General features: G+C 41.0%; 1 protein-coding gene and 1 pseudogene across 2 annotated transcripts in view; one reads left to right on the top strand and one right to left on the bottom strand.

The window, feature by feature from the left end:
- Window positions 1–26,146, bottom strand: part of LOC311044933 (receptor-type tyrosine-protein phosphatase N2-like) — a gene marked incomplete at both ends in the record, with an annotated part of 238,223 nt that overhangs the window by 195,178 nt on the left and 16,899 nt on the right. Inside the window, 3 exons of the mRNA XM_084056743.1 lie at window positions 1,473–1,587; window positions 14,139–14,252; window positions 25,396–25,446. Of these exons, the coding sequence (XP_083912869.1) occupies window positions 1,473–1,587; window positions 14,139–14,252; window positions 25,396–25,446 (280 nt within the window). The remainder of the gene's footprint in view (window positions 1–1,472; window positions 1,588–14,138; window positions 14,253–25,395; window positions 25,447–26,146) is intronic.
- LOC311045938 (tripartite motif-containing protein 16-like) lies at window positions 16,498–18,012 on the top strand (annotated as a pseudogene). The gene has a single exon. The product of its transcript is annotated as a tripartite motif-containing protein 16-like (transcript).

Below are 26,146 nucleotides of genomic sequence, written 5' to 3'. Positions count from 1 at the left end.
GTGAGAGCAATCTACGGCCCCATCATGCTGGGCAAAATCGGCTTTGGCAGCAAACTTGTTCCAAAAATGCTCTCGCGGCGACATCAAGGCCTACATGTCTCCTTGCTACAATTACACACGCACACGCACACACACACACACACACACACACACACACACACACACACACACCTGTCCTTTAATATGCCTGGACTAATTTGCACCTGCTTTTTAGAGGCGTAATTCTCCACGCCACAACAAAACCCCAGCCGTGGTAAACCTTAGCAGAATGCATAATCAACCACACTTCTCAAATCTCCCCCTGTTCTTTGCACGGTTCTCCTTTTAATCATTACAGGTATTAATGTATTCAAGTTTTATACACCTGTATGACAAAAAAAGAAGCCCCCTTTACCATGACATGCAGGGTATGCCCACTTTAAACATAGCATCCCTATTCTGGGGGCGAACATTTGCCCAAAATAGTCAGTCTACAAGCTAACACGTCGTAATTTTCGGTGAAGAGATTTGGTGTAGAGGGGAAAAAAGAGTATACTTCGTTGACTGGGGTCTGCTCTGTACTTCATCAAGTAGTATATATACTTGCATGGTAGACTAAGTAGTATAGAGGGTTTAAAGCTACACTATGTAACTTTGACAAATTTGTATTTTGACCATTCAGCATGGTAGTAGTAAGTTAATACGATATAACTGTACACACTTTAAAAAATATATATTTCAGTAATAGTGTGAACATGTTAGACCTACAAGCTCACATCACATCGTGACACATTGTGAGCTTGTAGATCTGCTATTTTTAACTATATTTGAAATAGCGCTTAAAGGTAGGGTACGTGATTTTCTTTGGTTAAAATATGTGTTAAATAGGTCTATATTCTGATAGTAATCATTGCTGTAGAGTGTTTGTTCAGTAAGGGGTCTCCCTGTCTCTCCAGCTCTTTATTAAACATGAAATGCATTTTCAGGACAGGATACCAATCAGAAATCAGGATAGACAACTCAGACAGGATACAGATTAAACGTGTAATTGGAAGAGATGAAACAAAGAAATGAGCAGACAAAATTGGAATTGGAACACTATAAACATTAAGCTGATAAATGGGTACTCTCTCCTGATTGGCAGAAATTTTGCAACCCAACTCAAAATATGTTTTCTGTTTATTGAGAAGCTGGAGAGACAGGCAGACTCCTGTTACTGAACAAACACTCTAGCAATGATTACTATCAGAATATAGAGCTGTAACCTTTAACCAAAAAATATCACTTACCCTATTCAGGAAAATGTACTTCATTACCGTACACCACTGTGTACAGTACTGCACGCACACACACACACACACACACACACACACACACACACACACACACACACACACACACACACACACACACACACACACACACACACACACACACACACACACACACACACACACACACACACACACACACACACACACACAGAGCAGTACCTGCTGTCAGTGTTGTAGATGAGTTGGTGGTCCAGGGGTCTGTATGGAAACCTCCTGAGTTTGGACAGCTCCTTGGACAGAACCTGCTGCGTGCGTTCATCCTCCCAGGTCAGCCCTGAACACACAGATTATTTATTTATTGTATTTCATTTTGTAATTTTTTTCAAATTGTTTTTATTTTCCCCAAAGAAATATAAAAATCAAGGACAATATCAGTCACCAGAACCAAGGATGTGTGTTTTTTTCTCCGATTAATCTATCATGGTTAAAATGGAGTTTGAAGTTACAATGGGTTTGTATAGGAAGGAGGTGTGTCTGATAAAATGTGTTTCAAAATACTGAAGCAACTTAAAAACTGTCTGGGGTGCTCACTAAAGCCAGAGCAGACAATTACCCCAAACATGTTTGAAAGTGAAATATCCCTTTAATGTGCTTGAATGTTCCTCCCTAAACTGTTGTACATAGAACACAACACACTGTGGTTTATATATAGTATAAAGTAATGTGGCATCTACTGACAAATGCTGATGGGGTGTATTAGATGGCTTAGTATAAAACTACACTATTTTTTGTATTTTCTCTCTCTCTCTCTCTCTCTCTCTCTCTCTCTCTCTCTCTCTCTCTCTCTCTCTCTCTCTCTCTCTCTCTCTCTCTCTCTCTCTCTCTCTCTCTCTCTCTCTCTCTCTCTCTCTCTCTCTCTCTCCTCTCTCTCTCTCTCTCTCTCTCTCTCTCTCTCTCTCTCTCTCTCAAATAAGTATTACTCTCTTATGTACCTGAGCACAATGTAGTACAACCTTGAACAATAACGAGGCCCTAGCTGATAGCAACAGAGAACTTTCACTTGGCTCTCATCATGTCCAGGATATAATGCTTGCAGCCTTCAGCCTTGTTTGGTTACAGAAAATAACTGGGGTCTCTTTTGTTTCACTGTGATAATCTCAGAACGGATCTGCAGAACGCTGTTCAGTCTGCTTCTGTCTTTAACTGTGAGGCTGGTGAAACCAGCGGATGAAACAACAGCTCAGAAGACTCAATAAACGATTGATAAAAACCCACAGAGGATGCACGGGGGCCTGACAGAAAAAGAATGTCCTTTCTGTAGAAGGTTAATTCTCTGCTGCCCTCGCTTCACAATAGCGTCAGTGTTCGCATCGAATTGAAGATGGTCATCAAAACTATTTGTACCGTATTACGAGACAATTTCCACACTTTTAATTGTGTATGAAAGGTCACAAAATCTCAGAAATGTTTCTACATACGCTTCTTTACTATCATTTCAGTAAATAAAGGCAGTATTCACAGTGTGTATTCAGTCAGCAGAGACAGAACATTCTCTCAGAGGTAAGTAAGACGCAATGACTTATTGTCGGTATCAGCCATCTATTCGCTTCACACTGCACTCTAGAACAGTGCTTTTCAAATGTCTTTGTGCCCAAGGCAAAGCAAAGGGCAAAACAATCTGTATAATACACCTGTATTCATTCATATCCTTACAAAATAGCCTCTATAACACGTGTTATCACTCTTATCATGCCGGTAACCTTTAATTTTTGATTTAGGCTACTAATGCCAAATTGAAGGTTAAAAAAGATATATTTTAGGGTACGGTATATTTGCCTTTGTATTGAGAAAGGAGTGTGCACTGATAGACAACATTAACATTAAAATGAACATGTTAATTTAATTGACAAAAACTATGACGAAAAAAAAACGTCAACTACCTTTTTTCACCGACGAAAACTACCGTAAATAAAAACTAATCTGATGATGAAAAAAACTATGACTACATATTGACAATTTTGTCCACAAATAACATCTATACGAAAATGTTGTGAGCTTGCAGATCGGCTATTTCCGGCATGCAGCTAAGAATACATCAGGCATCACAACGTCATCACAGCCCGTCGAAATATGTGTTACTAAATCAACTGTAGATATAGTCGACTAAAATCTTATGATATTTAGTCAACTAAAACTAAACAAAAAAATATATGAGAAGGTATAAGAAAAAGTATAATTGGCATCAACATGTGCTTAAAGTACCAAAAGTAAAAGTAGTCAAGCTCAGAACGCGTCGCATCGCAGGACTTTGTGAGCTTGTAGATCAGCTGTTTTCAAATATAGAGAATGGAATTATAATTTTGAAATTAATAATACAAATCTATATCTAAAGTTCTAATCTAAAGTTTTCAAATAATTACAGTACATGTAGATAAGTGGAAGTATAAAGTATCAAGACATGGAAATACTCAAGTAAAGTAAAAAATATTGTACAGTACTCTAGTATATGTACTTAGTTACTTTATAACCACTGGTTACCAAAGCTGTGCATTATTACGCTGAGTTGGCAGTTCTCTGGACTGAACCCATGACCTTGTGATTTAAAGGCAAGTTGCTCAACTGAGCTACCCGGCACGAGAAGCCACATTATTAAGAATATCGACACTTAAATCTTTAGTCAATGTCAGCATTATCTTTCTTTTTTTTTTTTTCGGGGGGGGGGGGGGGGGGTTATTTCAGGGCTTTTGTATTGCCTTTATTATTGATAGGACAGTAGGCTGACAGCAAATGGGAGAGAGAGATGGGGAGTGACACGCAACAAAGGCCGTCGGGATCGGGAGTCGAACCCATGACACGCTGTCAGGCTACATTGCAGCCTAGGTAGCGGTCCGGGCCAGCATTTACTTTCTGAGTGGAAAGAAGTCTTGGGTTTGTCTCATATTCAATATTTGTTATGGATTTGGTGCCTCAGTGTGTGTGTGTGTGTGTGTGTGTGTGTGACAGACATGAATCCACCAGCACTGGAGTCTCTGGCTGTTGATCGCCACACCTGGAGCTCTACCTGCCACCGGGGAATCACGCATCTTCAGAAGAAGTTCACAGAGAGGAGAGTACAGCGGCGTGCACAGAGGCACCAACGTGCCAAAGGTCCACCGACCACCACTGCTGCCTTCCCCCTGCCCCTCCTGTGACAAAGTCTGCGGATCACGCATCGGTCTGAGCAGCCACCTGGCTATGCACAGGCGAAACCAACCACAGCAACCAACCCAACATATGCTTTTGGAGCAATGTCATCATCGACATCGATGGACTGCCATAAGCATGTGCGTGTGCGTGTGCATATTGTCTATTGTATATTTGCAGTCTATATTGTCTAGGCAGATGCTATAGGGTTCTTGGTTGACCTGGGATCCTAGTTTCTTGAGACACTGCACGGCACTCTCTGTGTTCTGTGTACGGTATGTGTTTACTTTGCTTACTGTAAGTCACTCTGGATAAGAGCGTCTGCTAATTGCCCAAGTTGTAAATCATACTCATACTGTATGTCCAAAATTGTTACTTTTCAGGATTCAAATAAAAAGTAGCTCAATACAACAGCAATACAATTGTCTGTGTGATGTCCTAAAAACACTGAAAACCTTATCTCCATATTTTAACATTTTATGCCCCCCCCCTCCCCTCTCTTCCCTGTAAATTAATGGGTTAGGTTGTCATACCACAGTGTCACACAAAAGTAGCAAAAATAGCAGATCTACAAGCTCAGAACGTGTTGCAATGTGATATGTTGTGAGCTCTTAGATCTATTATTTAACCAATGAAAAGTATTAACGAGAGCTTGTGACTAAATTAAAACTTATTGGATAATTGGATCCATTGGAACACAGTTTATTTTTTCCTCCTATTTCCTGTACAGTTTTGGACATAAATACAAAGGTTTCCACCCGACAGTGACGATATATAAATAAATGGATTTTCTGCAGATTGTGCTGAGCGTGCGCTGGTCTGCCTCCCACTGTGAACTCATTATGGTTCCTCAGTAGGAGAGGAGACGAGGCAACAGCAAAGTGTCCTTGGAAAGTCTGTTGTTTAGTCAGTGACTCAGCAAAAAAATGGAAAAAAGAAACAATTGATCACAGGATGAGAGGCCTGATGAGCTAATAGAGAATAATACATATGATATTTAAATATATATATATATATATTATATAATAATAACATATATTTTTTATCAACTTCTCCTTCTTGTGTTGGTGTTCCTTGAACTTCTATTATGATTAAGTTTGTCTGTATTGACACATACCCATTGTTATGCAGTGTTAACAGTTTCAGGCCAGAGCTCGATGAGTCAGAGAGAGAGAGAGAGAGAGAGAGAGAGAGAGAGAGAGAGAGAGAGAGAGAGAGAGAGAGAGAGAGAGAGAGACAGAGAGAGAGAGAGAGAGAGAGAGAGAGAGACTATTCCACTTAGGCAATATTTTATTTTATTTATTTTAGCATTACTGAATATAACAAATATCATCTTCTTAAGTCCTAATAATTTTCTGTATTTTCATGATCTCTGAGTTGTAAAATGTTTAAAATGAGGAACAATAGATGTAACCACAACATAATAATAATCACTACCAGAGAGCCAAACATGCCAACAGACAAAACCCTCAGAGATAAACCCCTCACATCTGTTGTTTCTACAACACAAAGTCACTCCAACTGTCCTGCCTAATTCATGATTCATCCTGCATTATTGTGGCATACCCAAAAATAGCCGATCTACAAGATCACAATACGTCGCGGACGCAACGCGCTGCGATCTTGTAGCTCGGGCTACTTTCGGACTTATCAGTGACTAGTAGAGCCAGAGGATCCCTCTCCCGGTGTAGAAGAAGAGAGGCTTTCGGGACGCTTTGCTTGGGGTTTCACACGTCATTTCCTATGCTTAACGTGCATCCAAACATGGCGTTTTGGCAGGCGAGCGGTGGAGCCGGCGCCAAAACGCCAGATGGGACAAGAGCGGAGGAGCTTGACGTTAGCCGGAACATGGCCACGCAAAAGCAAGCACAAAGCACAAGACGAGCAACAGAGACGTTTGGCAGATGGGGGGCTGGCGTCTGGGAAAAGATACTAACTAACTAACGCTACATCTCAGAGGCAAATATTGTACTTTTTACTCCACCCGCAATTGTTTAGTTACAAGTTAGGCTACTTCAGATTATTATTACAAAACATTCCATTACTGATTAGGCCGTGCTCATACTGCCTACATCTAGGCAGTCCTTTGAAGCAGAAAGCCACTCACTCTTTCATGCTACACACTTAGCATAGCTCACCATCACCTGTAGCTTGTCAGTGATCAAACTCCCTCCACCTGCCCAGCCTCCTCCAGTTGCAGCATTTAGTAGCATTGTGACCGACAACATTCCAGCCTTCCTATGGAAGCACAAGCTATTTCATAATCAGCTGTTGGAATTCTGCAACAGAATATTCAAGGGTAGGAAGCCCAAAGCATGCTCAAAGTCCTGCATTATCACATTACCAAAGACTGGTGATTTACAACAACCAAACAACTACAGGGGCATCACTTTATCTGCCATTGCCTCGAAAGTCTACAACTCCCTTCTTCTGAACAGGATCACTCCTCACCTTGACCCGATTCTTTGAAGGAACCAAAATGAGTTCCGGAAGAAAAGATCCACGTTTCCGCAGATTCTAGCAATAAGACGAATCATTGAGGAACTCAAGGTCTCAAAGAGGAGAGGCACCATCATATTTGTAGACTACTCAAAGTCCCCAGAGAAGTCCAGTCCAATCAGTGGACACAATCAGAGACAGTGGTTGAGGAGATCTGGTAGTCAGAGCGAGAAATACCTGACTGACCTCGACTATGAGGAGCCCTGACCGCAGGGCACACAACATCTGCTCAGACTCTGCTCATCTCATGTGAAAAAGCCACTGCCAAAGTAGGACTCAAGCTAAACACAAACAAAATGGAATGCATGCTTATAAACCCTACACACCCTACATCAATGTATGTAACACACATCAAGAAAGTCGGCTGACAGCAGAAAGGACTTTCTTGCCAGAAGGGGACAAGCCTGGAATGCCTGCAACAAACTCTTCTGAGTCTGGCAGTCCGGCATTTCAACCTCCACTAAGGCCTCTTTCTTCAGGGCCTGTGTTGAAAGCATCCTGCTATATGGTGCTGAGACATGGACTATGAAGAAGGAATTACAAGACCGGCTTGATGGCACATATACATATACAAGACTCCTCTGGAAAACACATCCAACCAAAGAGGAGATCTATGGTGAAGTTGAACTGCCGCCGATAACAACAACCATAGCACGTCGTAGAGCAATCTTTGCTGGTCACTGCTACCGTTCTAAGGATCAAGTAATATCGGATGGCCCCGCAATCGAGGAACCAGGCATCATACATATCCTGGCACAATCTCCAGGGACACAGGACTTGCTTTCCAAGAACTGGGAGCAGCAATGGCTGCCAGGACCCGATGGAAAGACATGGCATCTAGGATCTCAACGACAGTCGAAGGATGATGATGATGATGATGATGATGATGATGAACACTGTGTTAGCAGGTTACTTGTATGGATGTGTATGGATTATAATTCTACACCTATGTTCTTGCTGTTCTAATCTACATACAGTACAGCCAATCAGTTGAAGAAATTGCAGATAAAAGACACACACAGGCACAACAGCAGAAGGAGCCCAATGCCACTGATCTCACCAAACCTATTTTTGGCACAAACATTGGGTCAAATTCGTTCTACTGCTATGCTGCCAGAATGTGGAATGCCATACCAACAGTCATACAAAAGTGTGACTCCTTACTCTCCTTCAAAACCGCTCTAAAAGAGCACCTGCAGGTGGCTGCAAATAGTAACTGGCCCCCTGTAAAAAGTAAAACCCCCCCAACTGTTTACTATACCTTTCTTATTACTACTCGTATATATGATGTTTTTGCATTTTACTGTATATTATTGTTTGTCATTGTAAATGTCTCGATGAATTGAATACACAGTATTCAATTGAATACACAGAATTCAATTCATACTGAATTTAGGTATATCCAGAGGGCTTGTATCTAAACCATACAGCTTTATTAAAATGAGGCTTAAATAAAATAAGTATGAATCATTCATTTGATCTTGCAAGAGAGCACGTTTATATAGCATATAGAGAAAGAAAGAGACTTTTGCAGTGTTTAAAATTAAGTTTTACGGCATACAATATTTTATATAAAATGTAATATACATTCGAAATTTGATAGGTTTGAATGGATCGAACCCAGGTGGTGTTTTAAAAGGAATATTCAAAAGTAATTTTTGGCCAATTCTGACAGCTCTAATTTGAACGAATAGGGACAACAATGTGTTAGATTGAGGGCAAATGAGATCGGAGCGTGAATAAGTATAACATTGAATGTTTGCTATATTTTCTTACCATGTTGTATTATTATTATTATTATTATTATTATTATTATTATTATTATTACCACCCTTATTATTATTATTATTATTAATATTTTACATTTTCCTCTTCTTTGCAATTACACCCCCTGGCGGCCGAGCCCCCACTTTGACAAGCTGTGCTCCAGACGTTAGCCAAATGACATACAAGCATCACCGCTGCCAAAGAAGCATCCAAGTCAGAGCTATCAGAGGCAGCTGTGTGTGCGCGGCGCTGGGCCAGCTTCCTCCATCAAACCTCCATAAAACCCAGGGCTTTAATAGCCGCCGCTACGGCGGGGAACACGCGCGTTAATGGCCACCGACAGATGAGGAGTGACACGCCAGGGCCTCTGCCAGGGTGGTCCACCAGCGTTTAGGGCAGCCGTTCCCAACCTGTGGGCTGGGGCCCACTCGTGGGCGTTAAGATATTGCGGGCCCCCCCCCCAAATGACTGACAAAACCCTTTTTTAAATTATTTTAATGATATTATATTTAAAAAATAATGTAACAAAAATGTTGGATTATTTATTTTTCTTTAAAACAAAAAACAGAGCTTTCATCGTGATACTGATAAAAAGGAACTTAAAGGATGCTACATTGGTTCCACTGATCCAACCTGGAACCAATCGATTGATTAATCTCTAAAATAAACATGCTCTGAAGATGCACGCGGCCCACCCATCTGAGCACTTAACGGCTGCCGTGTTAAGATGGGTGGGCCAGATGGGTGGGCCGCAAACGCTTTAGAGAATGGGAGGATGAACAAACCACGGAGGAGAGAGAGAAGTGGAAAGTATAGGATTGGCTCCGACTATCGATTACTTTCTTCTATCGATTATTCTCAACGAGTACTCCATCGATAACTCTTTGGATTAATCGAATAATCTTGAAGTGCCTTTTTAAAATAGATATATCTTTTTACAATATTCACGTGTTGTTCTAAGAAATAGGGATTGCCAGGGTTAATGTGTTACAATAAGACGGAGGCGGTTGGTTCCACTGACGTCAAGAAAGACAGAACTACTGTACTACTGTGCATGCCTCAGGGATGATCGCAACAAGACCTTGGTTTGGTTTCTACGCTCGCAGACTTTAAGCCGACCCTCACCTCGTCCACAGGGAGGAGGAGGAAGGAGAGGAGAGGAGAGGGGGAGGAGAGGAGAGAGGGAGGAGGATAAATATGCAGAGATGATGAGGAGGAGGAGGAGAGAGGGACGGGATGCATGTGTGGGCGGTTATGAGGCTCAGAACAGCGGCATGAGGCTGTTTGAATATTCGAAGGGCCATTAGTGTTCCGAGCGGTGTGTGTGTGTGTGTGTGTGTGTGTGTGTGTGTGTGTGTGTGTGTGTGTGTGTGTGTGTGTGTGTGTGTGTGTGTGTGTGTGTGTGTGTATAATTGTGAAGCTAGAAGAGATAGATAGATAGATAGATAGATAGATAGATAGATAGATAGATAGATAGATAGATAGATAGATAGATAGATAGATAGGTAGATAGATAGACGCACACACTGAGAGAAGTGAGTAAGCAAATTATGCAAGCACTAAAGACGGAAAAAAAGAAAGACAGAGAGCAAACTGTTATCTTTCTCCAGCTGTGTATGTGTGTGCGTGCGTGTGAATGAGTGTGCACGTCAGGGTTTTTAAATGCAGATGTGAGTTGTGCCCCTCTAATGGTCTCTCCAGACAGCCAGAGCCAACATCTCATTTGCATAATTCATTTCTCCTCACAACTGCTTGATAAATGCTCCTAAATTCATCTCCTCTCTCTCTCCCTCTCCCTCTCTCTCTCTCTCTCTCTCTCTCTCTCTTCCCAACATATCTCCCTCTCTCCCACAGAGTGCTGGCTTTGCCTAATTCAATTGCAATGGGAGGAGGTTTAGTCTTTCGGTTTCATTTGGTTTGGATATTTGTCATTGAAAGAGCATCAGAATTGGGTGCATAGAGAAAGCAGAGAACGGACAAGGAGGGACACGACCTGAAACAGCTATGTTGGTTAGTGGTTAAGGCACATACCACATATACGCTGTAATGCCGCCTGACAGCGAGTCGAAAGTTCAAATCCAGAGTCTGACGGCTTTTGCTGCGTCTCTCTCTCTCTCTCTCTCTCTCTCTCTTAATTATTTCAAACCTGGAACCAAGCCAACCAGCCTGGAACGAAAGCTGGTGGAAAAAAAAGTTCCGCCACTGCTATGCCCTATAAGGACACGCCCACAATATGGACACCAGGAAAATACGTAAATGTAGTCAGAAACCTCTTATCTCCACATTTTAACTTTTTTTTAACTCCCACAAACGTATCAAAAATAGCAGATCTACAAGATCAAAACACGCAGTGTTGCGAAACACTTTGAACTTGTTGCTCTGATATTTGTTTTTTTCAATTTTCATTTTTTAATTTGAATCCAGAAAAGTAACCGTTTTGGGCATAAGAGGTTTCCACCCGACAGTACCAAAATGTCTTCGGAGGAGCATGACAGGATTGTGGAGGATTTTAGCAGCATTCTGTATGGTTGCCAACCGTTCTTTAAAATAAGGAATCGTCCCTTATTTGGAAACTAAAAGACGTGTCCCAATTATTAAACTGATAAGGGACACACTTTGTTCCTTATTGTTTGGGAATAAATCAATGATACACATCTTAGTTCAAACAGCTACATATAAAACAGGTTGTTAACCACTTAAACCCTCTAGACTAAACTAGACCTGCGTTGTCTCTGTACTTGGACACTTTTTTCTTTGCCAAAATAATAATATACAAAAAACTGTACATGTATACAGTGAGATTTTATCCTTTTCTGGGCGTCCAGTTATTTGAATTGCAGGTAGTTGGTAACCTTGGTTGGAAGCACTGCAGAAGTGTGAGCTGACAGTGAAGTTACTGTGGAGAAACGGTAGCATGGGTATTTCTGGGGGGGGGGGGGGGGGGGGGGGGGGGTAAGACTCGTTGTCATTCACTGTAAAAAGCAGCATGATGTAACATGCTGAAATACCACTCTGTCTTCAGCAGCACGCAGCGGCCAGGTTGGTACCGGGAGACAGGTGGCTGTCTCCCTCTGCAGGCCATGGCTGGTAACTGCAATACAACATACCAGCATGATTCTAACTGCACAGCACCGAGTCTTGATAATAATTATAATTATTAAAAGGTACTGTAAGGGATATGTTTTGGTTTAGACAAAAACATGTTTTTTCCTTTTGTGTTAAAAGCTCTCAATTATTTCTGATATTAATATCTCACAGGAGTAATCACTGCTATAGTGTGTGACTGTTCAGGGGTCTCCAGGTCTCTATGGCAGAAGATGCATTTTCAGGTGGGTAACCAATTTCATCCAATCAGGAGAGAAAACCCCACAAAGATTATTTGTGTTACGTGCAGTTCCAATGTTGTCTGCTAATGTTTTGTTTGTTTGTGTCATCACTTCAGATTTCACTTGTTTATGCTGTATGTTCTCTCTCCTGATTGGATGAAAATGGGGAGACCCCTGCTACTGAACAAACTCTATGAGCAGTTATAACTATGGGAATATAGAGCTGTTTAAACTAATACTTCACCCAAAAAAAGTATTTAGTTTTTGTCGCTTTCCCCGGGTCAACAATCCAATATTTGACTAATTGATTTGTTGTTTTGGAGTTCAAATTATTATTTTAGACAGTTTTGCACTGGTCTCCTAGCCACAGCGGACACCGCAAATATTGAATTATTGGCTCAGGAATGCAACGAAAACAAAACAAATATCCATGAAGTCAAGGCTTCATGGGGTGAACAATTGATAGGAAAAAAAGGTGAAGAAAAAGGTTGAAAAGTATTCCTTTAACACGGATTCAAACACTTCAAACTGCAGCAAAGTGTGTTCTGATAGCAAGACCGAGACATTTTTACTTGACATTTTCCCATTTGTTTGCTTTTATGTATTCCACAGGCAGACCCTTTCTGAAAGCTTCCCCAGAAAACACAGACTGAATCTGCAGCCATCAATCATCTCCAAAAGGTTGGTTAAGCTTCACATTCAAACTGAAATATTATCAAATTTAATATTGTCTAAAACTGACGTATTGCTATCGTTTCAATACAGATATTGCATGTTTAAGGCCGATGATGACCGATTGAATTGTGCATTCCTATTACAACAGTGAAAATACTAATATACTGCCTGGTGTCATCTTGTTCTCCGACCTCGCTATCCACCTGTTTCCTAGGCTTTTCACTGTGTTCCACTTCCTGTCTTTTGATCCAATGAAATCCAATGAAACCGGTCAGATGACTAATGATATCCAATGAAATCCGACAGGAAGTGGAAAACACACAGCCAAGAAACAGGTGAATAGGTCAGGTCCGTTTCTCTGTCAAAAGTAAAACATGACAATTTGGCCCGCTTTCTTGTTTTTCTCACTTTAATTTGAAAACAAACAACTAAGTACCCGGACTGGAAAATACTATCATCAAAACAGCCAAAGCAACCTAATCATTCCAATAAACCAGTCAGAATGTATTCATGTGAGAGCACTGTTGATTTGATTCTAATTTGAGTCCTCTGTTGAACACATCAGCCATCAGTCTCTACTTTTAGATCCGTGGGCATGAGAGTTCCATAGTTTTCTGAAAGATTCTAAAATAATTGGACGATTGTGTGTGTGTGTGTGTGTGTGTGTGTGTGTGTGTGTGGGGGGGGGGGGGGAGGGGAGGGTGCTATTGTCTCTGTTGGGTGGAAACCTCATTATGTCCAAAACTGTTACTTTTCAGTTTAAAATTCAAAAATAGCAAAAGTAGCAGATCCACAAGCTCAAAACGTTAAGGTGGATCTGCTACTTTTGATGCTTTTGTGTGACACTTGTAGTATGATCAAGTAGTAGCAGCTAATTTACGAAAAAACAAGTTAAAATATCGAGATACGATTTTTTTGCCCGACAGCAACGATATTCCAAAAATAGGGACTCGCTGTTGAAAGTGGGAAACAGACGTTAGTCAGTTCTGCCAGCAAGTGCAGGGGTCAAAGCCTTCACAGTTCTTCACAGTGTGAGTGACGTGCATGGATGGAGACCCCCACACAGAGCTGACGTTCGGGGGTCCCCGGAGACGGATAGATAGTGGTGCGTTATTGGTTTTATGGAGCATCCGTGTGACTCACAGAGTAGTGTATGACGGCAGCTGTGTGTGTGTGTGTGTGTGTGTGTGTGTGTGTGTGTGTGTGTGTGTGTGTGTGTAAAGATGACCCAAATAGGGAGTGTGAGTGTATATATGTGTTTGGTCAAGGGTTTGCGTGGGAGGTTGAATGGAGTGTGTGTGTGTGTGTGTGTGTGTGTGTGTGTGTGTGTGTGTGTGTGTGTGTGTGTGTGTGTGTGTGTGTGTGTGTGTGTGTGTGTGTGTGTGTGTGCGGTGAAAGGTTTGTGTGGGAGGTGGATTGGAGTGTGCGCACGTACCTCTGCTGGACAGCTTCTCCAGTAGGACTCTGAAGTGTTGGACCACAGCAGGGGACACATCGTAGGTGAACGTGTCCTTCACTGGGACAGAGTGACACCTCCCAAACATGCCATCTGCACACAGGAACATGAAGACACATGTCAATGCTATGCCTCATACAGCTGTTTCTGTAGGAAACCGTATTGACTCATCATGCACTGTATTTATATAAAGTTGGTTCAGTAAGTTGTTTTATGAGTGTTAAATGGCTCTATATTCTGATAATAATCATCGCTATAGAGTGCAGATTCATTAACAGGGTCTCCATGTCTCTCCAGCTCCTTTGAGAAACAGAACATTATTCAGGTTGGGAGAGAACTCATACAGGATACAGGATAAACTGGTGAAATTGGAAGTGATCAGAATAGTTTTTACGAAAGCTGTTTTGTTTTAACCCAAACATATCACTTAACAACTTGTAACAGTATTGACTCATACAGCTGTATTTATAACAGTATTGTATTTATCTGAAACAGTGTTATTGACTCACATATCCACATTTGTATTTGTATATAAGTATTGACTCATACAACTTTTATATGAGTCGCACATGTTTTCACTTGAACATTTTTTCATCACAAATTCAACAAACCCCATGGAAAATAACAAGGGAGTCTTCTGAAGAGCAAGCACAACAATATATTTAAATATTTACAGTAAGTGGAAAATGTGTATTATAATTATTACATATAATGGCAAAGATTTATAATTGTGTCATTTAGCTGATGATCTCATCCAGAATAGTGAATAGTGAAAATAGCCAATCAGCTATTTTCACAACTTTTGTGCAACACTACATAAAGCAGGGCATTATAATGTATGATAAAAAAGAAGAAAACGAGCTGGAATATGGAGATACAAGGTCTTGTGCGTGTGTGTGTGTGTGTGTGTGTGTGTGTGTGTGCGTGCGTGCGTGCGTGCGTGCGTGCGTGCGTGCGTGCGTGCGTGCGTGCGTGCGTGTGTGAGAGTGATGTGGCCTCTCACTTCTTTTGGTCTCGTTTTCGTAGATCTGCAGGGTTGCTTGTTTCTCTCTCGCAAATTGTGGCAACACTGCAACTTTCTAGTTTGGCTCTGCTTTGAGTAGTTTGTGATAGCAGAGTGTGTGTCATGCTTGTGCAGATTGTTCTGGAGCATCATGGAAGCAGAGCCTCATATACAATGCAATATCACTGTAATATATGGTTTCATCTTGTCGAGTGTCTGTCTGACTGAATTAAACAAATCCTCAATGGCTTATGGAAGACATTGTTTATGATGTTATGGATTTTATCTAATCTTTCTCTCTCATGTTAACTCATTCCCTGCCTAGAACGACTAAAACGACTTCTGTCCATAAGCCATGCCTGCCTAGAACGACTAAAACGACTTTTTTAAAAATAAAAAAATAAAAAAATATTTTTTTTTTATTAATTTTTTTTTTTTGATTTTTTTTTTTTTTTTTGACCCAAAGACCAAGGAGATATGATTTTTCGAAGATATAGACTCCCATCCACTTCCTTGTTAACTTAAAACTTAAAAATTCTGTATCTCGGCTCCTGAGTACTTTTGTTTTTTCAATGAAAAATATGGCAGTGTTCAAACGCGCCAGAAATAATTCTGGCAGTGAATGAGTTAAGTGTGTTTATCATCAGTCTCCAACAGACTGCAGATGTGTGGATAAAGGTTTAAGGTTCAATGTTTTTATTTTTTAAATTATACAAATAAAAGCATCATTTGTTTGAATGATGGAACATGTTACGTTCACCTATAAATTCATTTGAGTGTTATTGTCCTTTAGCAATATTGTCCACCCTCCCTCCCTCTCGCATGCATGTGTGTGTGCAAAACAAATACTACCTCTTTAAACACCCACACAACCAGTTAGAACCTCCCATGTCATGCGATTTCTGAGACAATGACACTAAATTAAACTGACTCATATTTCAACAAGGTGAATATATTTCCTACCAATGAATCATAGTGAAATAAAGAGTATCTCTTTAAAAACACTCCTCCTAGGGTTAAAACACAGAGAGAGAGAGAGAGAGAGAGAGAGAGAGAGAGAGAGAGAGAGAGAGAGAGAGAGAGGCAGGAAGACACTCCCATGTCGATTTCTGTATAAACTAAACCACACTGCACTCTGTCTGTTTGTCAGTCTCTCAGACAGTCAGCTGTAAAATAGCACAGCAAGGAGTTCAACTGGACCAGGAACAGTTATGCTGTTCTATCTGTCTGGATCTACTGAAGGATCCAGTGAGTGTTCCCTGTGGACACAACTACTGCAGTAGGTGTATTGACAAATTCTGGAATCAGGATGATCAAAGAGGGAGATTCAGCTGTCCACAGTGCAGACAGATGTTCAACCCAAGACCTGCTCTGAAGAAAAACACCTTGCTGGCTGACATGATGGATGTACTGAAGAAGACAGGACTCCAAGATATTCCCCCTGATAGCGGTTATGCTGGACCTGGAGATGTGGCCTGTGATTTCTGCACTTGTAGAAAACTGAAAGCTGTGAAGACGTGTCTTCAGTGTCTGGTCTCTTACTGTGACACTCACCTCCAGCCTCACTATCAATCTCCTGCCTTTAAGAAACACAAGCTCGTCAAAGCCTCCAGCAAGCTTCAGGAGAACATCTGCTCTCTTCATGACAAGGTGAAGAAGGTTTTCTGTCGTACTGATCAGCAGTGTATCTGTTATCTGTGTTCCATGGAAGAACACAAAGGTCATGATACCATCTCAGCTGCAGCAGAAAGGACTGAGAGACAGAAAAAGTTTGACATGAGTCAACAGAACATCCAGCAGAGAATCCAGGAGAAAGAGAAAGACATGAAGGTGCTTCACCAGGAGGTGAAGTCCATCAATCACTGTGCTGATAGAGCAAAGGAGGACAGTGACGCCATCTTTATTGAGCTCATCTCTTCCATTGAGAGTAGACGATCTGAGGTGAAGGAGCTGATCACAGACCAGCAGAAACATGAAGTGAGTCGTGTTGAAGAACTGAGGAAGGTTTTGGAACAGGAGGTTTCTGAACTGAGGAGCAGACACGCTGAGCTGGAGCAGCTCTCACACACAGAGGATCACATCCATTTTATAAACAGTTCCACCTCTCTCTCAAGTGAATCAACACCCCCAGTCAGCAGCAATGTCCGTCCTCTGAGATACTTTGAAGATGTGACTGTGGCTGTGTCAAAGATGAGGGACAAACTAGAAGACATCCTTAAAGAGGAAGGGACACATGTCTCAGGGACAGTGAAGAGAGTGGATGTATTATTTTCAAAACTACCAGAATACAGGACTATAGCTGAGTTCTTACACTATTCATGTCCAACTCCAATCACACTGGATCCAAACACAGCACATGCACACCTGTCTCTGTCTAAGGGAAACAGAAAAGTAACAGTGAACAAACAACACTCAAATCACTTATATCATCATCCAGAGAGATTCACTAATTGGCCCCAGGTTCTGAGGTGAGAGGGTCTGACTGGACGCTGTTACTGGGAGGTAGAGTGGAGTGGAAACAGTGTTGGTATAGCAGTCTCGTATAAAGATATCAGCAGGAGAGGGGGAAATCATGAAAGTGGATTTGGATACAATGATAAATCTTGGTCTTTAGTTGTTAGTCTTGTGAAAAAAGGTTGTTTCAATCACAGAAACATTGAAACTAAATGCCCAGGTCCCGTGTCGTCCAGGGTAGGAGTGTACCTGGATCACAGTGCAGGTACTCTGTCCTTCTACAGTGTCTCTGACACCATGACTCTCCTCCACAGAGTCCAGACCACATTCACTCAGCCGCTCCATCCTGGATTTATGCTGTTTTCTGGTACTGCAGAGTTGCATGACCTCCAGTAGATCACACGCTGTGTTTGAATCTCACAAAACCAGAATAATGTATCTATAATTCAATGAATCTTCTTTTTAATCAAGTTCAGCATTCTCAACTTCCAGAACAATATTTTTGCTGTGGATCCTCATTCATTCAAATCATGTATATTTTCTTTGTCTATTGAGAGTAAATTGTATTATCTGTTTCACTTTTATAGTCTCCTCTTATATCCATACAATATACATATTTGACGGAGGAATCAAGGCTTTCTGAGGTTTTTGGAACTATCTTGTTTCTGGTTGTCATGAAGTGATCAATACGTTGTGAATTGACACTCACTAATAATCCTTTACCTTTTTCACAATTAACATTTTACAGAATAAATGGTACAAATTAAATTACACAGCTTTTGAAATCAAATCATGATATTCAATTAAATGTAACAAATGCAACAAACATGATGAATACTATTAGTTTAATAAATGTGTGTATGATTGTATGTGTATGTGTTTGTATAATTCTTTCATGACAGTACTTTAACCTGCTCTTACGTTCTGTACTGTTTCAACTGTTTAAAGTGGACAAGTTTGGACACTGTTACACAGTAATTGACAGTATCTTAGGTTTGACTTGTATGTGTTTGTCAGTAGTGATTCACTCTCACCTGTGTATTTAGTCAACTCCAGAGCGTGTCATGCGATATTGCCTGGTGTCATCTTGTTCTCTGACTTCGCTATAGGTCCGGGTACTAACGTATAATCCGTTTCTCTGTCAAAACTAAAACATGAAAATTTGGCCCGCTTTCTTGTTTTTCTCACTTTTAATTTGAAGAGTAAAACAAACTACTAAGTACCCGGACTTGCTTAAAGAGGATCAGTTGTGGACAAAGTACTCAACACAAACTCACAAAGTATATACTGTGTACTCCTAGTCAAATATTACTCAACTACAAGTGAAAGTTGCTCAGTAAAATGTGTACTTACACTAAGTTGTAAAGGGTTAGTATGCAAAAGCACTTTTAAACATGGTTAAGTATTGAAAAGTACTAATACAAAGTACATTCAATTTTTTTAATATCAATGCATTGTGGTATTGCAATGTAGAAGATTTCCCGCAAAATCCTAAAAAAATGATTTCCGACATTTTCAAAACTTTTCTTTTGGAAAACAGCAGATCTTCAAGCTCACAAGATGTCACAAGTTGTCGCAATGTCACGTGTTGTGAGCTTGTAGATCTGCTATTTTCCACCGCACCAATCAGGTGCAGTAGAATGTTGTGCTCGCTGCCAGATAAATAAATTCAAGGAGAGGAAAACTACAGACTCATATTTCAACAAGGTGAATATTTCTGTCAATGAATACAGTGACTGGACTGTGTGTGGGCGAAACAAATGTAACATGTCTGTCCATAGGAAGACCACTGTCTACGTTGTTGCTGTCGTGCAGAAAACTTGTGTCTCCATATGTCAACGTTCCATGTTTTTTTTTTGTAAATGAAAGCACAATGTCATACTACAGTGTCACACAAAAGTAGCAAAAATAGCCATTCCACAAGCTCACAACGTGCCATGATGCGACACGCTGTGAGCTTGTACATCTGCTATTTTTGGCTATTTAGGAAATATCTTTAAGTGAAAGTTAAAAGTAACGGTTTTGGAAAATACAAGGTTTCCAACTGAAAGAGACGATATACATGGTGGGTGACGTCTCACCCACGGCTGGACGTCACATAGAGTATCATGCCCACATATATGGAGACCACTTTAAACAGATATGAAGGCCGCCTAGTGGCCTTAAAAAACAGCCAATCTACAAGCTTGCGCTTGTGCAGTTGTTGATAGACTATTTTGTGTAGAGGGAAAAAGGAGCGGACCTAGTATAGAACCATGGGGGACTCAGGATTAAGGTACAAACATCTCAGAGACAGTAACAATGTAACATCAAAGCAACACGGCCCAGCTGCATAATGGAACAATTTAGCCTGCCCTTCTTGCCTCGCCTGTTGCCATGGTGATTTTCATCGCTCTGTGTTTGTGTCCGTTGCAGCTAATCAGGGGTAGTTCAGTAGGCTGTGTGTGTGTGTGTGTTCATCTTGGTTTGAAAAGAGCACCTGGTTCTTAAGCCACACAATATTGCTTTGGTTAACCTTTCAGAATACATTGTGAAATATGATATGTGTAAAAAGTTACATGGAAATACTGTAAGAGTGTTCATGAAAACAGTACACAACTACAGTATGCACCAAACTGTGTATTTACTGTGTCATGTTACTTATACAATTGGGGTGTTTGTATTTTGTCTCCCTGCTCTTTTATTGAGACATTTAGATCGTATCAAAGGTCATGTCTCACCTAGACACAGGATCTGACACAAAGTTTTACCTGATGCTCAAGATTCAATTTATCCCCTGAGCAAGCAGTCTATTAGCTCAATGATAAAAATGTCTAATGTTTAAATTCGGTGTAGTAGAGGAAAGTTACAGTGCAGCTGTAAGTGATTAACTCAATTTGGAATTTGAACAATGTTGCTACAAAAAGGAATACCTGAAAGACATCACATGAAAGTGAAGGTTGGGTAATCAATCATTATAAATAAATATATAATAATTGTTTTACAAAATGCAATTTCTTTAAGAATGAATATAAAAATATAATGTAATCTTCCATTGACATTATAATATGGCAAAAGGGCAGTACTGCATGTTTCTAATTTGATATGACCTGACTGCTCCCCAACTCTACAAAGTGCACAGTATGTGTGTGACTGACTGATAGATTATCAGATGGCAAAGCCAAGCCTAGCTACATCTGGGTTAAACAAATAAGTCAAGTACCAAACTGTTGGTCCTGTACTGTGTGTTTGAACACAAATGTACTTTCACTTACTCAAGGTCTTGGAAATTAATCAACTAAGTCAGCCTTAAAAAAGGACCATAGTGTTTCTGCATGTTTAGTCCACTGACTACAAATCCAATAAAAAAAAGTTGTCGGGCAGAAACTTAGTATGTTCACGTTTCTTCTTTTTATGTTTTCTCATACATTAATGCCCTATTTTATACTTCATTATGTCACTCAAAAGTGGCAAAAATAAAATAGGTGGTTAGATATATTTACATTTACAGTACATATTTCTGCTGCTATTTTAAGTGTCTCATACCATTGCCTTTTCTTCTAACGATGCACTTTATGTACTGTAGATTTACTCATATTAGGACTATTTGACATATCTTAACCGGTTTTCCTTGTTTTCTTTCTATCTCTATTCTTTTCTCCTTTCCTGAAAACTGCAAATGATGGGAGCTTGTTCAACAAAATGTCACCTACTTTCTTTCTTTTTTACACTTGACATGTAATCCTTAGATGTGACAATCAAGTTGACTTGATGTTAAAGGCTCAGCAGTGACCAGCAGAGGGCGTAGAAGCAGATGTTAGAGTGATTAAGTGTCAGTGGTGGACAAACTTTGCCATTAAAGGGATAGTTCATCCCAAAATGACTTTTTTTATGGGGTGATTAGTCACCCCATGGAGACTTGCATTCATGGATATTGTTTTGTTTTGCATTCCTAAGCCAATGATTTGATGACCGGCAGCGGTTCCGGTAGGAGACACAAAGAGTCTCCGCTGGTCATCAAATTATTGGCTTAGGGATGCAACAAAAACTAAAAGATATCAATGAATTCAATTCTCCATGGGGTGACTAATTGATATATATATATATATATATATATATATATATATATATATATATATATATATATATATTTTTTTTTTTTTTTTTTTTTTTTTTTTTTGGGGGGGGGGGGTGAACTATCCCTTCAACACAGTGAGTGACTGAGTGAGTGACTGAGTGAGTGAGTGACTGAGCGAGTAGTAAGTAAGTGAGTAAGTAAGGCGCCATCCATCCACCATTAAACTCACCTCCATCTCTGTAGGTGAGCTTAAAGCTTTTCAGTACAGTGGAATTAAGGCTAAATGTGTTTCTATTCCAGAACATTTAACTTTTAATAAAACAAGTAAATATAAAATAGGCATGAGGTGAACTATATTTAATTTAATGTAACTTAAGCCCTATTCAATATTCAAAGAGCCATGTGATGAGTAGAATGCTCTATCAGTTTAAAAGGAACAGGACAGGTTCAGAGATATGACATGCAAGGATGCATCTCCAGTCCAAAGATGGATAATAACCTGCGGGATCTGATTATGTCCTACAGACGCAAACTGGGTGAGGAACCAGTCACAAGCTCACAATGCATCACGATGCATCAAGTTGTGTGCTTGTAGATCTGCTATTTTTGAAAGATTTCGGATGAATCTTGATTTTTTTTTTTTTTAAAGTAACAATTTAATGTTTTAACACAAAATGTTCTCTTCTGGGGTTCCCTGGCACAAAATATTTTCATATAGGGGTCCTCGGCCTAATAGCCTACATATTCATTTGGGGGTCCTTGACATGAAAAAGCTTCCATGGCAAGGTACCTTGCCATGGAAACTCATCCTGCACACCTAACAGGCTCCGTAGAAGATCAAAAGCAGGATCTGACAGATCATAGCCTATTAAAAGCACTGCCTGCTGATCAATCCGTTCCCTTGGATTCCCCATGCACCGTATAACAGCACGGTAAAACCCTTTGGCTTTCGGTGGTGATTAAAGTATGTGTCTCACATCATTGACAAACAATCTGTATCAAAATACCAAGAGGTCGATACGCACCCCAGACCAGCCAAAACACAGACAGAGAGACCAGCAGGCAGAGACACAAGGTTGATACACCTATACATTGATATACCTTTCAATACGGGAACACCGTAACATTAGCTGTTGCTATAGGCTATAGCAACATTTTTTTTTTTTTTAATCATATTTATTTCAGAAAACCTAGCTCAGAATTTAGAAGGCGTTTCTAGAATCGGCCTCAGGTCTAAATGGGTTAAAACACAGAGAGAGAGAGCCAAGCAGTCAGAAAAACAAGGTCAGACCAGCCAAAGCACAGGCAAAGAGAGCCAAGCAGTAGCCTCGTTCCCAGCCTTTACACATATGCGACGAGAAAAGCCTGGTCACGACCTAAAGCAGAGAGTGTCTATAGACAGGTTTCCTGTTAGTAAACATTGAGAGGAATATGACCGCGCAGCTGCGGGGGGAAGCCTATGGGTGCGTTTGGAAATTACGCACCGGAGCACCGGAGCACACTCGCCTATTAGTTTGTATTGGCCAGTGCGCTCACTGCCGCTCAGGGCTGTATTTTCGAACGCGCCTTCCACCCCCAGGCATGCGCAGATTGCGCATTCTGCTCTGTGATGACGTCGCTCGGAAACCCGTCTATAGGGGCGGGACTTCCGTCGTATACGCATTTCCCCCGGAGACAATCTTTTTCGACCAATCACAACACTCGTTTCATTCACGGAGAATGTAAACAGATTTGTAAAGCGTCTACGTCATTTCCTTGGGCGGTACTTCCGACACATTCTGGTACCTCCGTTTTGGACATTCAATTGCCCAGCGTGGCCAAGCAGTCAAAAAATTGTTGTCGACACAGACCCCAGACCAGCTTAAAACACAGGCAGAGAGAGACCAGCAGTCAGAAAAAACAAGGTCGAAACACACCCCAGACCTGCATAAAACACAGACAGAGAGCTCTTCTGAGCTCCACCTGAAATAATAGACAGACCACTCATGGGACCATGTCCACACCCCAGGATGACACACACATCCTGGGGGGGGGGGGGGGGGGAGGATTTGTCTCCCCCTAGCTTCAGATTGGACCCCCCCCCCCCCCCCCACCCCCAAGTCCATTTTAGAATAATAAAAATAAATCTTAAAAAGATTAAAAATGCTTATTTAATAGAACCTGAACCGACTTATGCATCGTAAGTAATTAATAATGAAGAATTAACATAACACAGTGTCAAATTAGCTAGATTAGAGCTAAAACAAAAAATAAAAACAAACTAAACATTTTGTGCAAGCGATTTCACCACCGGCGAGCTGCGGGCGACCCCCTCTAGCCTCAACACAGATTTGCGCCGCTGCACACACACGCACACGCACACACACACACACACACACACACACACACACACACACACACACACACACACACACACACACACACACACACACACACACACAGTCACTCTGTCTCTCTGTTCTGTTGTTGACGTCTTGTCTCCAATCAGAATTAGATCAAGAGGGCATTTCAAAAAGGGCGTGGCATGAACAGGAAATGACTCACGCAAATTTAATTCAAGCTGAAACTAAACACACAGGAAGCGGGTTCGGAGGAACACACGGCTATAGCAGCGAACGCAACAGTTATGATGTCACGCTTTTCCCGCTTTCCTATCGGCGTCCCCCGCTGTGTCCTCTATTGAACCACTCACACGCTTAACCAGTACCACAATATAGAAATGCTCTGTTACAAGTAAAAGGCATGTATCAAACTTTTACTTGAATAGAAGTCTAAAGGAATTGGCATCGAAATACCAAAGCAAAACCTACTATAATTGTTTTCAAAATATGTCAAACTTTTTTCAAAAACAGTCGTTCTGCAAGCTCACAATGCACAACGTCTATTTTCTAATATCCGAAGAATAAAATAGAGTTTTGTATTCATCCTATATTAATATGTTCTAATGGTTGGGTGGGTCGGGCGGGGGACCCCCGTCAACCGTCAAATGCACATGATGGAGATCAACATGCACTGATGTCAGACAACAAAACGTGGACCGGCGGTGCGACATAGGTGTGAGGGATCCTCTAGTAACCTAAATCTGCAAAGTAACTTGTAACTAAAGCTGTCAAATAAGGATGGAGTGGAATACAAGTATAAAGTATCGGTAAATGGAAATAGTACAGCAGGATGTACTTAGTTACTTACTTTCCATCATTACATTGGATTACACGTTCTGTGCCTGTCGGCTCTGACATCTCAGATGCTGGGAAGCGGCGATAACGCGGAACGTTAACGTGCACAGATGAGAGCTCGCCAGTAAACCGATCCGTATTGAGCGATTGACAGACAGAGGGGGGGGGGGGGGCTTTTGGTTTAGAGAGAGTAGGGCTAAAAATAAACGTCTTTATTCTTCTAGAGGGGGGGGGGGGGGAGAGAGGGAGAGAGAGGGAGAGAGAGAGAGAGAGAGAGAGAGAGAGAGAAAAAGACAGAGAGACAGAGAGACAGAGAGACAGACAGAGAGAGATATCAACCGTTTTAATTCTAGATTAGCTCACAGCATGGCTTCATAACATGACACCCACAGAGGGGTGTGTGTGTGTGTGTGTGTGTGTGTGTGTGTGTGTGTGTGTGTGCGTGCGTGCGTGCGTGCGTGCGTGCGTGCGTGCGTGCGTGCGTGCGTGCGTGCGTGCGTGCGTGCGTGCGTGCGTGCGTGCGTGCGTGCGTGCGTGCGTTCTTACCATTGACGCAGATCTCGTACGGCATACACAAGTCGTTCTCAAACAGGCAGCCTGCAGACAGGAAAGAACAGCTTGTCAATACAGATGTTCGGATCGTATACTGATCAATTATAGATCGCATGACAACCACACCTTTGTACCGACATCCTCTTTGTTCACACACCGTGCAACAGGATGTTTCTGTCGTTTAAATAGTGTTATAGTGTTGAACTTGGACAGCGATGGGATTTCATTTTGACCATTTCAAATAAAAAAGATAAAGATGAATACAAAATATATTTAGTTGATACAGTTTATAGTTTTTAATATGCACAGTCTATAGGCCTCCTCAATAAATGAAGGTACTTAAAGGTGCTGTAAGTGATATTTTGTGGTTAAAGCTCTATAGAGGGTAGGCTATATATAGATAGTGATCATTGCTATAGTGTTTGTTCAGTAACAACATGGGGTTGTGTCTTCAGCATTTTAGTGGACAGAAAATAGCTTTTCACAGGTGGGTTGCCAATTTCATCCAAATAAGGAAAGAGAACCCATTCATTAGCTTAAATTTTATAGTGTTCCATTTCCAAATTTGTGTGCTAATCAGGTAATGTATTGTCGTACACAAATACAATAATTATCACATTTTCACATCAATTATTACATCTGGCGGGTACTGGTTGTTTAGTTTGTAGTCAAAACGACAACACAGTTGGAAGTGTTGTTCCAAAGTTCTCACCCTTCCTCCATGGATCTAAAAGAGTCCTTAATG

This window comes from Gymnoscopelus microlampas (assembly GCF_963454915.1).
Source record: "Gymnoscopelus microlampas genome assembly, chromosome: 5".
NCBI lineage: Eukaryota > Metazoa > Chordata > Actinopteri > Myctophiformes > Myctophidae > Gymnoscopelus > Gymnoscopelus microlampas.
This window is presented reverse-complemented; position numbering and strand designations above follow the sequence as displayed.